The sequence below is a fragment of the Tursiops truncatus genome, chromosome 12, assembly GCF_011762595.2.
Source record: "Tursiops truncatus isolate mTurTru1 chromosome 12, mTurTru1.mat.Y, whole genome shotgun sequence".
Lineage (NCBI taxonomy): Eukaryota > Metazoa > Chordata > Mammalia > Artiodactyla > Delphinidae > Tursiops > Tursiops truncatus.
This window is the reverse complement of record NC_047045.1, coordinates 75334961-75349829: the sequence shown is the minus strand read 5'-3', so window position 1 is coordinate 75349829 and position 14869 is coordinate 75334961. Positions and strand designations below refer to the sequence as shown.

At 39.7% G+C, this 14869-nt stretch overlaps 1 protein-coding gene across 1 annotated transcript in view; it reads right to left on the bottom strand.

Moving 5' to 3' along the window:
* The window catches only part of ESR1 (estrogen receptor 1), a 247513-nt gene that overhangs the window by 172612 nt on the left and 60032 nt on the right, over positions 1–14869 (bottom strand). The window contains exon 3 of the mRNA XM_033867852.2: positions 9569–9685. Within this exon, the coding sequence (XP_033723743.2) occupies positions 9569–9685 (117 nt within the window). The remainder of the gene's footprint in view (positions 1–9568; positions 9686–14869) is intronic.

Below are 14869 nucleotides of genomic sequence, written 5' to 3'. Positions count from 1 at the left end.
AGTGTGTTGGTTTACGCCTACTGGATAAGTTTTCAAGGAAAACTCACCAGACTCCCTTGTGTGGTATTTAAACCAGGAACTTCTCAAAATTCACTATCTTTTCAGCCTCTTCCTTTCTCTGTTCCACAAGGCAGACACTAGAAAGTTTCACCAGCTCCTGGGACTCAAGTCTTAGGCATGACTATTACATCTTTAATAACAGACAAGAACTTACTGATCTTCTCAAAGTCCTATCTCAACAAACTTTCTTTCTTTGATGTGGCTAAAAAAAGTGTAGTGATGTTATAGCCATCTGCTCATATCACTATGGACATCAAACTCATTTTGGTGACACTCTTCACTCCAGAGAGATTGACTTTCCAAGCTAATCAATGAAGAGAATAGCTTTGTCCATCCCAACAGGTTTTTCCAGTTGCTGGTTGCTCTGCAAATTCAGCTTGAAATGTGAATATGATAGCGAGTGAGGTGGTTCCTCACACTGGGATACTTGTGTACATACCTTTAGCTTTAAATTCTGACCCTCCCATCATAAAACACAAAATTTAAGATTTGAAAGATGCTCTAGAGACCACTCAGTCCTAAGCCCATATTTTTCAAAAGTGACAACTGAGTTCAGAAGAATTACGTGATCTGCCCAAGGGTCTTGAAAGAGCCAGGTTCAGACTGGACCCTTAGCCAGGTCTCCTTTTACTTGACAAAGTTACCTTTTTTAATAGCAGAATAATCTAAATATTTAAACAATAAAAACAGATGGGCTTTCAACAAATATTGCAACTGTTACCTGAAAATAGTGAACACCCTTGGCCTGAAGGAGAAAATGTCCTTTTTAAATGATATTAAGCAATAGGAAGTAATGAAATATTAAGTAACTCTTTTTAAAATAACCATCGCACACTCCATATAAATGTAATGTGGTACTTCTGCTGTGCAACTGAGCCGAATGCGTTGATGAATGTTTTTGTTGGAGAAGAGTAGGATTTTGTGCCCATAGTAATTGTTCCTAAGTCATAATTTGGTCTGTGTGATATTAGTATCTTACTTATACATGAGTCTACATTTCATTATGATCTAAATTACTCCTGGTCAGTAAGGCAGTGCAGTATAATGAAAAGAGCCCTGAACCAGGTGTCAGGAGTCTTGGCTTCTGGTCTGAGTGGTTAACTAGCTGTGTGACTTGGACGACAGCAATGAGCTGAAAAACAAAGAGGTGGACTAGGGGATCTTTTAAGTTCGTTCAGCTCTAAACACCGTTTATTATCCTAATCACAATCATTGAAACAAAATGAAAACACATGAAAATTTATGAGGTCTTAGGCTTATAGAATTTAAAAACAGCAATTTATTCATACAATTACTGCCCCCAGAGTTCTGCATTTTGTAAATACTATTGACAGAAAGGGTCCTTACATCATCTCAAAAACGATTTGCTTTTGCAAAATCAAATTATAGGAACGAGAAAGACTGATTTCTGGAATTTTTGTAAAAACCCGTCAGCATTTCTTTTAACATTCAAGGTGAGATATGGTCATTCGTGAACAGGTAAATGAAGATCCCTCTTCCTGTCCTTTAAAAACCAAAATGATCTCTAAATAAGCAAGCAAAATTACTTCAGCATAAAACAGTGAGATCAGTATTCTAACTATAACTTATATAAAAGCAAAAGTATGATTGTCAGTGTTTCTTGGTTCATTTTATATATGCAGTGAACTTCTACTGAAATATTAAAATAGCCTGCCATTTAATTGTTTTCTAACATCCATTCATAACCAATTGTAACATACATGAAACCTACATCTAAATGAATTGGTGAAATACAGCACATCTCAAACAAGCCCATATTTTTCCAGAAGTACTGGTTCACGCCTACTCCTGGTTTTTTTCCTGCCCTATTGTGTCCACTCATCATGTATATAAGGCAGGTGCAAAGATAAAATTCACATCCATATTCAGCACCCCTCACACAGCTGTCAGGAAAGCTAGATGGGGGATTCCTGCACTGAGTATGGAAGAAGGGTAAATGAACCTATAAGTCCCTTCCAAGTGTTAAGAGTCCATGACTCTCTAATTATTTTTCAGTTTCAAATCTGAAAAGTTCATATTTCTGGTTGTGATAGATTACAAAAAATGGTTCCAGTTTTTTAACCTTTGCCAGATAACTCTGAAGGCCCCTCTCACGAAACCGAAGGACTCAGCCATTTGACGGGCACTGGCCCTCGGACATCAGCTGATAATGCAAGCAAAAAGCTTGAAATGGGCTTGTGATCTGGGGCTTGTTCTCTTTTGTGCCTCTGCCATTACTGGGAGAACACGCCTGGACTAGCCTGCTGGAGGATGAGAGACCTGTGAAGCAAAACTCAGTCATCCTAGTTGCTCCAGCCAAAACAGCCAGCTGACCTCCCGACATATGAGTGAGCCCTGCCAATATCAGCGGCTTCCTAGTCTCTCCCTGACATGTAATAGATGCTTCTTGTCGTATTGCCATTGAGATGTTGAGGTGAGGTTCTGCTATGTGGTGAAAGCTAACTCCTATACAGGTTTTAATTTCCAAGCAGATATTCTCCCTTCATTAGAAAAACAGTACTCTTGACGCTCAATCTATTCATAGCTCAACACTTACAGTGTCCTTTCAGTTGTGCTCATTCATTCTATTAATTCGTGCATATGCTGCAACTAGTTCTCCACTGTCTATCAGATGCAGGCACTGATCTACGCACTTGAAATACATCAGTGAACAAAACATACAAGCATGTTTTGTTGGTTTGTAAGCACTCATCTGGAGCTTATGCTCTAGTAAGGGAGACAGACATCAAGCAATACATCATCTAGTAATTAATTCTATGGTGTATTAGAAGGTGAAAATGCGGGATGTGTGGGCTGCGCTATTAAATGCAACAATCAGGATAAGCCTCGTTGATAAATTGATAATGGAGCGAAGAATCTGAGGGAGGTGACGGAGTTAGGTGCCCAGATATCTGGGGGAACGGCATTCCAGGGAGAGGGAAAAGCTAGAGTAATTGGTCCAAGACATAAGTGCGCCTGACACGTTAAGAACGCCCACGTGGTTTAGGGTAAGCGGGAGAGAGCGGAATAAGAAAAGAGGTGAAAGAAGTAAGAATGGGGAGGAGATATGGTCTTCTGGCCACTGTAATGACATCAGCTGGGTGAACGGGGAAGCCGTGCGATGTTTTGAGAAGTGATATGATTTGATTTCCATTTTTAATGTATCTTTAGGGAGAATAGATGGTAGGGAAGCAAGGAAAAAAGCAGGTAGGGCTTTAGCAATAAGCTGGGAGAAAGATGATGGTGTTCCACGCCAGAGTGTCAACAATACAGCTGGTGAGAAGTGGTCAGATTCCAAAAATATTTGAAGATAGAGCCACCAGAATTTCCTGAACATGAGGTATGGGAGAAAGAGAAGTGTCAAGGTTAACTCCATTTGTTTTAGCCTGAGCAATTCAAAAGATGAAGTTATTAGCTAGGATGGGAAGGATTGCAGATAAAGCATGTTTGAGGGTGAAGCAGAAATTCAGGTTTGAACAAATTGAGTTTGAGATGTTTCTTAGACACTCAAGTGAGGAAGACACCTGAGAAGTTGTATACAGAAGTCATGGACTTGGGAGAAATTTTGGGCTAAAAGTATAAACTGGGCAGTCGTCAGCATATAAATGGTATTTAAAGTCATGGGATTAGATGATACCAAAAAGGAGCGAGAAAAGACAGAAAACAAAAGAGACAGAGAAAATAACGTGAATTCCCAACCCTGCCTTCTGAAAAAGCTTGGATTCACATGCAGCTACAAGTCTCACAAGGATTGTTGGACTATCCCAAGAAAGAAAATCACATTTACATTCTTTTTTTTTTTTTTTTTTTTTTTTGCGGTACGCGGGCCTCTCACTGTTGTGGCCTCTCCCGTTGCGGAGCACAGGCTCCGGACGCGCAGGCTCAGCGGCCATGGCTCACGGGCCCAGCCTATCCGCGGCATGTGGGATCTTCCCGGACCAGGGCACAAACCCGCGTCCCCTGTATCGGCAGGCGGACTCTCAACCACTGAGCCACCAGGGAAGCCCCACATTTACATTCTTAATTCATTGATTTGGTTCTCCTGTCATTAACATTAATAAACAGTTACTTCTGGCAAAAAAAAAAAAAAGAGCCAATGTAGGATCAAAGGAAACCTAATTTTCTGGTCTGGAAGCTCATCCCATCAATGAAACAAATTATAGTAACACATGACTATAAATATTAAACTTAGGCAAAAGGAAATATTTTATTTTCCAGCTCTTCATTGGGCATCTCAGTTATTCTGAACCCACAGCATACATTTCCCCAACTATATTATTATTTTTATTATTTTCTCACTTTAAAATTGTAACATTAATTTGTTAAATTTATTTATTGTTTTGGAATATTTCTCAAAATTAAATTGCAATGTTGTCACCAAAATAAAGACTAGTGACAATTATTACTTTATCTCAAATTTCTTCTTAATGTATTACAAGGAAGCACAACCAGGATGGGCAGTGCATGAGTCCTGCACATCAACTAATTTCTGGTGACAATTTCCTTGTCTGAAAAATGAAAACCTTGCCAACCAACACACTTCCGAGTTTATCGGGAGGAATTTTAACAAGTTTGTATAAATCCCTGGCATCATAAAATGATAATCAACAAATTTCATTCATCATGAAGCTATATCTAGCATATGACACCAAAAAGAAAAAAAGAAAAAGCAGATGTGTCTGAGCCAGGGTTTTACTCCCCACAAAGGAATTAGATATTTATACTTAGTACTAGTGATAAATTTGCCATTCTTTTCCTTCCAAGAAAAATCTGTGCTGAGTATTTAGGTAAGATAGGAATTATTTTTAGGATAGGAGATCTACAGGCATACCTCAACTTATTGTACTTTTAATTTTTATTTTATTTTTTTTTTTTTGTGGTACGCGGGCCTCTCACTGTTGTGGTCTCTTCCGTTGCGGAGCACAGGCTCCGGACACACAGGCTCAGCGGCCATGGCTCACGGGCCCAGCCTCTCCGCGGCATGTGGGATCTTCCCGGACCGGGGCACGAACCCGTGTGCCCTGCATCGGCAGCCGGACTCTCAACCACTGCGCCACCAGGGAAGCCCATCTTATTGTACTTTGAAGATATTGCGTTCTTCACAAACTGAAAATTTGTGGCAACACTGCATAAAGCAAGTTTATTGATGCCATTTTTCCAACAGCATTTGCTCATTTTCTGTCTTTGTGTTCCTTTTTGGTAATTCTCACAATATTTCAAACTTTTTCATTCATATTATATTTGTTACAGTGATCTGTGATCAGTGGTCTCTGATGTTACTTTTATGACTTGCTGAGGGCTCGGATGATGGCTAGCATTTTTTAGCAATGAAGTATTTCTTAACTAGGTACGTACATTTTTTTAGACATAATGCTATTACACACTTAGTAGACTACAGTATAGCGTAAACATTAACTTTTATATGCACTGGGAAGCCAAAAGAATTTGTCTGACTCACTTTATATTTGCTTCATTGCAATGGTCTGGAACCAAACCTGCGATATCTCTGAGGTCTGCCTGTAATCACTAACACTTGTGTTGTACTTTATAAAGTACTTCACATGTTATGAATTGTGACCTTTACAAGAAACTTGTTAAATATAAATTATTTATTTTTATTTTACATCTGATGATAATGAAACTCATAAAAATGACTGTAACAGGATTGCTCAGCAAATCTGAGGGGAAGCCAGTATTTGGTCCAAGAATTCCATCTCTGAGGTTTTCCCCTTTCCATCAAACCAAGCTAGAATGCCAAGTTCTTGGATAATAATATACACCTTGGAAGTCACATGGTCTGAATAACACTCTGGGTTGGACTAAACCCAGCAGTGGCTGGCCAAAGCTCTGAACTTCCACTGGCCGCTGGTCTTCCATTCTCATCTTCATCTTCCATCCAGGTCTTAACTTCTCTTCCAGATTTTTATTTGCCACTTCAGGTGCAAATGTCCCCTTTGTACAATGAGGATTCTGATGGAAGGGACTAGGTGATTATCCATGTTTGTACTCTTCATAATAGCTCACCCTTAAGCAGCCCTGAACAAATAACTATTTAAATGAATTAAGTCATTATTTCATGGGAAAAAAATATCTTGAACACTCACTTTGTGACTTGCTTAGTGCTAGATCAGTAGGCAGGACAGTCTCCACCATCGTGGAGTTCATGGACAGATGTTGAACAACTAACAATAATAGTGAGGAGGGCTCAGGGAAGAGTTGTTTCCTATGAAAGGGAGAACACAGGAAGCTAACCTAGTGTGGGGCAAAAGGAAGACCTCCCTGAAGAAGAGATATTTAATCTGCCACTTAAGGTTGAAGGGGAGGGAGACAGATGAAAAGGAAAATGCAAGCTAGACAGAGACCAGCAGCACTAAGATGGGAAAGTGCATCCCCTAAAGCATGTCTTAAATCCTGCATCTTACTGAACCATCGTGGCTCAGGACCAAATCTAATAATGAGGTTGGGATTTTCAGGGTACAGCAGGCATCATAAGAGATTAAATTTCTTCATGTAGATAAATCATGCACTGTTTTGGATCTTTAGGGTACTTTAATAAATGCATTCTACCTTGCTATAAAAGTAAGAGGGGGCTTCCCTGGTGGCGCAGTGGTTGAGAGTCTGCCTGCTGATGCAGGGGACACGGGTTCGTGCCCCGGTCCGGGAAGATCCCACATGCCGCAGAGCGGCTGGGCCCGTGAGCCATGGCCGCTGAGCCTGCGCGTCCGGAGCCTGTGCTCCGCAACGGGAGAGGCCACAACAGTGAGAGACCCGCGTACCATAAAAAAAAAAAAAAGTAGGAGGTAAGTTTGTGGTTCTCTCTCTTTTATCTGAAATGAAACATTTTATTTCATATGGAGAGATTCAGTATTCGAATTGGTCTCTAGCCTGGTTCAGACACTGGATTCTTATGAAACCAGTAGGAAAATGTTGTAAAGATTTATCTAGTCACAGCTGTTCTTTACAAGTAATTTCAAATTTTATAGTTGGCTATAACTGTACTTCCAGCTGTAAATTAGGTCTTTATTGGGTGGGATCTGGGGAGTTGTTATACAAGGTGTCATGAAGTTATGTGTGGTATCCCATACTGTGGAAGAAAAATAAATTATATTGCATTATGGCAAACACTATACATATAATTAAAATGAGATGTTCTCACAGCCTATAGTTTTACAGTTTTAAAGCGTGTCGTAAAACTTATACACACGTATAAACTGCCAGAAAGACACATGTTTTCATTTTACGTAACGGATACTAACAACTGCTAAGGAATCTCTATGGGAAATTGTTATGGACTGAATTGTGTCTCCTCGACATATCACATTGAAGCCCTAATCCCAGTACCTCAGAATAGTACTAAATTTGGATATAGGGTCTTTAAAGATGTAATAAAGATTAAATGAGGGCCTAAGGGTGGGGTCCTAATCCAATATGACTGGGGTCCTTAAAAGAAGAGAAAAAAACACGACAGATGCACACACACAGAGAAAAGGCCACGTGAGGGCAGAGCGAGAAGAGGACCACCTTCCAGCCAAGCAGAAAGGTCTAGGGTGAAACCAACCCTGCTGACACCTTGATCTTGGACTTCCAGCCTCCAGAGCTGTGAGAAATCAATTTCTGCTGTTTAAGTCACCCAGTCTGTAGACTTTGCTATGGCAGGCTGAGCAGAATAACACAGCAGCAAACTAGTATAGATATATATTTTGCACTCATAAATATACAAGTACATGCATGCACACATAGATTGACTATGTGCAGTAATTATCTAAAGTCCTATTTGAAAGCAGTGGGAAGATTTTTATTATGTCTTTGCATGTTAAATTTTTTGTTAGATAAAAATGTGTATGCATAATTTATATTTATGCATCCAGATTGTATCTGGATGTTAATTAAGAAAAACAGAATTGTTTCTATGAAGTGGGGTCAATGTATGGGTACCCTCAAAGAAAAAAAATGTTTTGGACCAATTTACAAGTTGATCATTTCAGCTTTTAGAGAGAATTTAAGAGTCTGGGCTTAATCTACCTACAATTGCCAAAGAAGAATATTAAACTTGGACTCTACTCTTTCGAAGTAAACTTTTTGCATGTAGCTGTTTTATTCCTGTCACTTATCACGTTACCTTAAGAAGCTTTTTGTGAGTTTAATTAAGCCTGACTAATTCTCCAACAGTACAAAGAAAAATGAATTCCTTAAATATTTAATCCATTTATGACTCAAAGTGTCATTTTCTGAATGTGGCTGTTAAATTCTTGGAATTAATTACCCTTTGAATCAAAGCTGCTTTTTCAGACACTCAAGACATGTAGTCACAGCTCACACAATGTGTAAATGCAACATTTCATCTGTTCATCAAGATAATTTATTCCAAATGCTGTATTCAAAATCTCAACCAGGTAGATTTATTTATGGCCATTAACAAAGGAATCTTTGCCTATAAGCACCCTAATAATCAGGCATGATTGTTGGTTTTTCCTCTGCCTCCCCCTTTGTCCAAGTGTTAATGAGTTAAAGGTTAGCTTCCCTCTATTTACACAATCGCTACTCTTTTTCATGGCCACTTTGTTCTCCTTAACTAATCTCAAGCCTCCTCTCCAGAAAGATTTTTTCCCATTCTGATCAGCAGGCAGCACCATCATAGGTCTGTCTCTCTCCTTTCTATCATCCTAAAACACTGGATGCACCCATTCCTTTATTTCAATTACACATTTCCTCTTGTTCTCTCCCCGTATCTTGAAGGCTCTTCAAGACTAGAAGTGTTCTTCAAAACTAGATTCCAAAGAATACAAGGAGATCAGGCAACCACATTTATGGAGCACCTAATATTCCCAGAACCAGATGCTGGATTCCTGTATAAGAAAACTGGAAGGCTGGATACATGAGGAGACAGAAAACCACACATACACACACCCACAGCACAAATACACGGACACAGATCCCGACCACCTCGTGACGCTAGCGCTCAGAAATCACTGCATTGTTCCCAGCTCCATACTGGACGCTGAGATTATGGGAGCTGCTAGTTAACTCAACTTCTAAAGGAGAAAGCTGCCTTTTGATTGAAATTCAAATTCCCTAAGGGATGTGAAGGGATTGAAAGATGACAAACTAGCTCTTTAGCTTTCACATGTACAAGTCTCAGTGTAAGGAAAGTTTCTTCCCAGATACCGTTTTCTAGCATTAGGAAATATAAACAGTAACTGAAAAATATTTCTAGAATAATTCGCTGAGCAGTCTTCTTTTCCTTCCACCACCACCTCCCACACACTTTTGATTTTAAATATAAGTATTTACATTGAAAATATGAAACACAAAATGGTGTGTTCAGATTCCTTCTTTTTTAATAAAATGTGTTATAAAAAATAGTTTTGTTGTGAAGAAAAGTGAGAATAGGAAAAAAATTAATTAGAAGAGAAACCACTCCACTCCCGGGGTGACTAGAATGGAAATGGCCAGCAGTGGGTGGGGGACAAGGACCTCATGGTGGGCGCCCTGGGTCCAAGGTACCTACCCCCTTTCATCATGCCCACTTCGTAGCACTTGCGTAGCCGGCAGGCCTGACAGCTCTTCCTCCTGTTTTTATCAATCGTGCACTGGTTGGTAGCTGGACACATGTAGTCATTATGTCCTATCGAAAGCAAGAGGACAGAATTAGTATTATTTCAGGAAATTTAGTCGGTCGGAATCTACAGGGAAGCTGTCTGTGGGATGTTTTCACATCTCTTCCTTGGCCTTTCTATGTTGCTGCCTCAACCCATCATCCTTTTTTGTGTCCTTCTTGCAATGTTAAAAAAAAAAAAACTCTCCTACAATTAATTTCTGCCTCCCCAAGTTGCTTTGCGAGTTCTTTGGGCAAATCCCCTTCAGTTCACACAGCCTATATTTGGGGGCATGATGTTTTATATATATATTCTCAAGGTTAAGCTTTCTCAGTAGATAAGGCCTCTTTTTTTTTTTTTGGACCCAGGCCACCCACCAAAATTGTTGTCCAAATAGAGCTGTTAGAACTTTCAGACAGAGGGTTTCAAAGTGGCCTTTCTTAAAATATAATTTAAAGAATCTTTAAGTAGGTCTTCAAACGCAGCACAGAACACCTAAATTCCAGTTGGGGGGTGGTGGGCTGTGGTGGTGACCAAGGTCGATCCTTAAGGTAGTAAGTCAGTTCACCACTCACTAGCTGGAAGACACTGAGCAAGTTGGTTAACATCCTTAGGCCACACTTTCCTCCCGGCACCGCTGCATAACATTATTCTGAGAACTAAATGTGAGACTACATGTCACGGGCTTAGCACAGTGCCGTGGGTAGGGCAAACACTGAATGAATATTAGTTGTTGTTGCTGTTATTTTATTCTAAATCCTCTTTCTTTTCTCTCTTGTTTACTGAATCTCTCTCACTCCAATGCTTCCTTCTAATTGGCTTTTTTTTCAAGGTTTATTAAGATATAATTAGCATATAATATTGTGAAATTTGGGGGGGACCTATGAGCTTCATGAACTTGGATGTCCAAATCTCTCCCCTGTTTTGGGAACGTTCTCATCCATTATTTATTTACATAAGCTTTCTATCCTTTTCTCCCTCTCTTTCCCTTCTGGTTCTCCAATAATTCCCAAGACTGTTTCTCTAATGATGTGCTGTAATTCACATAGGTTTACTTCACCTTACTGGCTTGTATCATGTCATGCAAGTCTGACCCACAAAAAAGGTCTCCCTTGATCCACAGCACTCTCGAACTTCTATCTTATATCCCATCCCTCCTTCTCAGCTCAACACCTAACAGATGTCTGCACTGGAGGTCTTTTTCCTCCTTTTCTCCTGCCTGGCTCAACCCACGTCAATCTGCTTTCCACCTTTGTTGCTCCACAAAAACAGCTTCCCAGAAACCGCCAATGACTTCTGTTGCTGAATTCAATAGACACTTTCAGCCCACATCACACTTGACCCATCAGAAGCATCTGACAGTTCCTTCCTTCCTCTTGAAACATGCTTTTCCCTCGGCTTCTGTAACACAAAATGCTCCCGGCGCTCCTTCTACCCCTCAAGCTGGAGCTTCCCAGGGTTTGCAGATTTGCCTCCCTACATGCCACAATAATCCAGAGCTGCACAGGGCTCAATGCCAGGCCCTTTCCTCTTCTGTGACTCTGAATTCTCCCACCAGAACATCTATCTCACGCCTACGGCTTTCATCACCACTAAATACAGATGACGCACAGACTTAAACTCCCAGCCCAACCCTCTTCTCTGAGCTCTGGGGACAGGTATCCAATTGCCCACATGCAGTTTCTGCTCTAAGATTTAGAAGTCACCTCCATTTCTTTATCCCTGAAAAGAAGTCTGGTTGATAATGTACAGAATATTAAACTTCACAAATTAAAAAGTATTATTGGCATGTTTTTATAAAGCAGCCCATTTATATGAGTCTAAATACTTGCACCTCTCAGGAAAACATCCCGAATTTAGACTAAAAAGATGATATGTACTATTTTAAAATATGCTTTCCATTCACAAAAAACAGTGAGTGTATATGCGACCTTCTAATTCAGATTCTCTGTTTAAGTCTCCATTTTCTCATTTAATAAGGGCAAGACTCAACGTGTAGTGAAATGTTTTAACTACAGACCTCTTTGTTCTTTATTCAACTTAAGGGTCAGCCCAATTAGAATAGGGTGGAGTGGGGACTTGATAAGAAATGTTGGTCTCATAAAACTCGATTCTCTATCTTTAGATATACATTATAAAAGTCACTGTATAAACAGGCTCAGATTAAATTAACATCTGCATTCTTCTATTGCATAAGAGGAATCAACAAACAGTTAAAACCTTGTAACTTCAGGAAGAGACCACACACTGCCTCGAATACCCAGGCATAGTTATTACTTTTAGAATCTTCCCTATTAACAGGGGCAAATTGAGGAAATAATAGAATCAGAAATAAAATTTACCTGGGCAGATATAAACTCTAGGCAAAAGGTGTATTCTTCTGACACCTCAAAGAAACTCTTAGTGTTTGGTCTTCTATGATGTTTATGTAGTACATGTTGACTTATTTTAAATCTTAAAATATAAGTTTATATCAGAAGAAAACAGTTAATAATAATTTGAACCAAAAATTACTTTGATTCACTTTCTTTCCCAAAAGCCAGAAGTTCTGCAAGCCAGAAGATGGGAGAACTGAATTGGGTCCGAAGTCAATGGTTAAATCTTATGTTTGGATTGGTCAGCCATCGTAGATACGTATCATTATAAAATCAAGTGAAATTCCTGAACTAACATGTTTAACACATAAAATATGCGGGATTTGTACAATCGAATTCATCCCTTAACAAGAATGAAAACAGACGCACAAAAGAACCAAGTTCCTAACGCAAACCTTTTGTGACAAAGCTGGGCTTTCTCCTGCCTAATGTACGTGAACATTTAGAATTGACAGATTGGCAACAAGAAAAAGTTAACAAGTACTTGTTTCATATAAACAATTAAAACAAATTCTTCTTAACCAAACACCATTAACAACTATTTATTTCTAAGTCTTCAACTTGCATCAGAAGAAAGGAAAACACTAAAGTTTTTTGTTGCCTAATGAGTATAATTTTGTAAAGATGTGTTCTTAAAGCAACTGATTTAAGTTTCTTTAAGAAGAAATTTCTTTTTAAATTTTATTATTTGGTCTTGTAAAAATAATGGAAGAGAAAATCTTATTGAATTAGAGTTCATTTAAAAAAAACTCGCACCAACAATCTTAATGAAACATACAGTGTCTTTACTGAAGAGACTGAGGAACTCTGTGTACCTGTGACCACATCAGCCCCAAAGTTCCTCTTGCACAAAATGAAGTGCAAGAGGCCAAATCCAAGATGTGAGCTGCAAGTGAAGGTTTGGAGAAATAATCACTATTTTTTTTTTTTTTTTGCCCACCAAAAATTAAAGCCTTTGAGCTAATGTAGGGTTTGAATAATAGGAAGCGGGGGTGGGAGAAGGGATGAGGCAAGCGAACCGTAAGCAGGAAACGTGAAGGGTCGGGAGAGGAATTACTAGGAATTGCCCGTAAGCAGGAATTACCAGACTCACCCCCGGCTCCAGGGGCCTCACACAGAGCTCTTCCCCAGGCCTCTCTGGGATTCTTTTCCTTGACTTTTCATTTCCCCCTTTCTTCTTATTTTCCCTCTTTCAGCTATTTTTGCATTATTACCATCACACAGAAAGTCTATATTTGTTAGTTACCAAAAATAAAATAAATAAATAAATAAGGGCTTCCCTGGTGGCGCAGTGGTTGAGAGTCCGCCTGCCGATGCAGGGGACACGGGTTCGTGCCCCGGTCCGGGAAGATCCCACATGCCGCGGAGCGGCTGCACCCGTGAGCCATGGCCGCTGAGCCTGCGCGTCTGGAGCCTGTGCTCCGCAACGGGAGAGGCCACAACAGTGAGAAGCCCGCGTACCGCAAAAAAAAAAAAGAAAAAAAAAAAAAAAGCAATGGTCCATATTCAGAGATTCAAAAGAAATATAACAACAGACCAAATTAAAACAAGCAGGGGAGGATGTGGAGAAAAGGGAACCCTCGTGCACTGTTGGTGGGAACGTAAACTGGCGCGGCCGCTGTGGAAAACACTATGGAGGGTCCGCAAGAAATTAAAAATAGAACCACCATACAATCCTGACGTGCCACTTGTGGATATGTATGCAAAGGAAATGAAATTGTTATCTTGAAGAGATCTGTACCTCCATGTTCATAGCAGCGCTGTTCACACTAACCAACGATGGAAACAACAACCTACGTGTCTGTTGACAGATAAACAGATAAAGAAAATGCAGAATATATATAATGGAATATTGTTCATCCTTAAAAAATAAAGAAATCCTGTCATTTTCAACAAGGTGGACGAGCCTGGAGGGCATCAGTTAAATGAAATAAGGCAGACAGAGAAAGATAAATACTGCATTGTATCACTTATATGTGGAATCTGAAAAAAAAAAAGTCAAACTCATAGAACCAGAATAGAAAAGTGATTGCCAGAGGCTGGGGTGAGGGAAATGGGGAGAAGCTGGTAAAAGGGAACAAACGTTTAGCTGTAAGATGAATAAGGTCTGAGGAGCTAACGTATAACATGGTGACAATAGTTGGTAGTGCTGTATTGTTTAATTGAAATTTGCTCAGAGAGTAAAACTTAAATGTTCTCACCCAAAGGAAAAAAAAAAAAAAACAAAAAAACAGAGAAAAAAGTAAATATATGAGGTGATGGATGTGTTAACTAATTCAAAGGGGAGAAATCCTGTCACAATGTATACATATATCATCACAATGTACACTTTAAATATCTTACGATTTTATTTGTCACTTATACCTCAGTAAAGCTGAAAACAATAACATAAAACAAGCAGTAACCTGAGAGGAATTTAATAGTGTGTATCTTTACTTTTGTCACCCTTTTCCCTCAGTGCTTTCTGGCAGTCACCTCAGACCAAATCTCTTTACCAAGCTTCCCACACCTGCCCCCAGTTCATTTAGACTCGACTATCTCACAGACTCTTTGAGATGTATGTGTCCCAAACATAACTGACCATCTTCTCTCCTCACCTACCTGTTCCTATTCACCAACACACCATGACGCCTGAAACCTGCGTGTTGTTCTAGCCTCTATCCTCTCCCTCACTCACACCCCACACACACATAGTATAAACATCTACCAAATCAATTATTTTAAAGTTCTTTTTCAAAGCCACATCAGCTTTGTCCTGGGCCTGCCGTCACTACCATAGTCCCAAGAATTTCCCACCCAGGTTATCACGACAGCCACGGCCTGCAGCCTTCCCCTGCC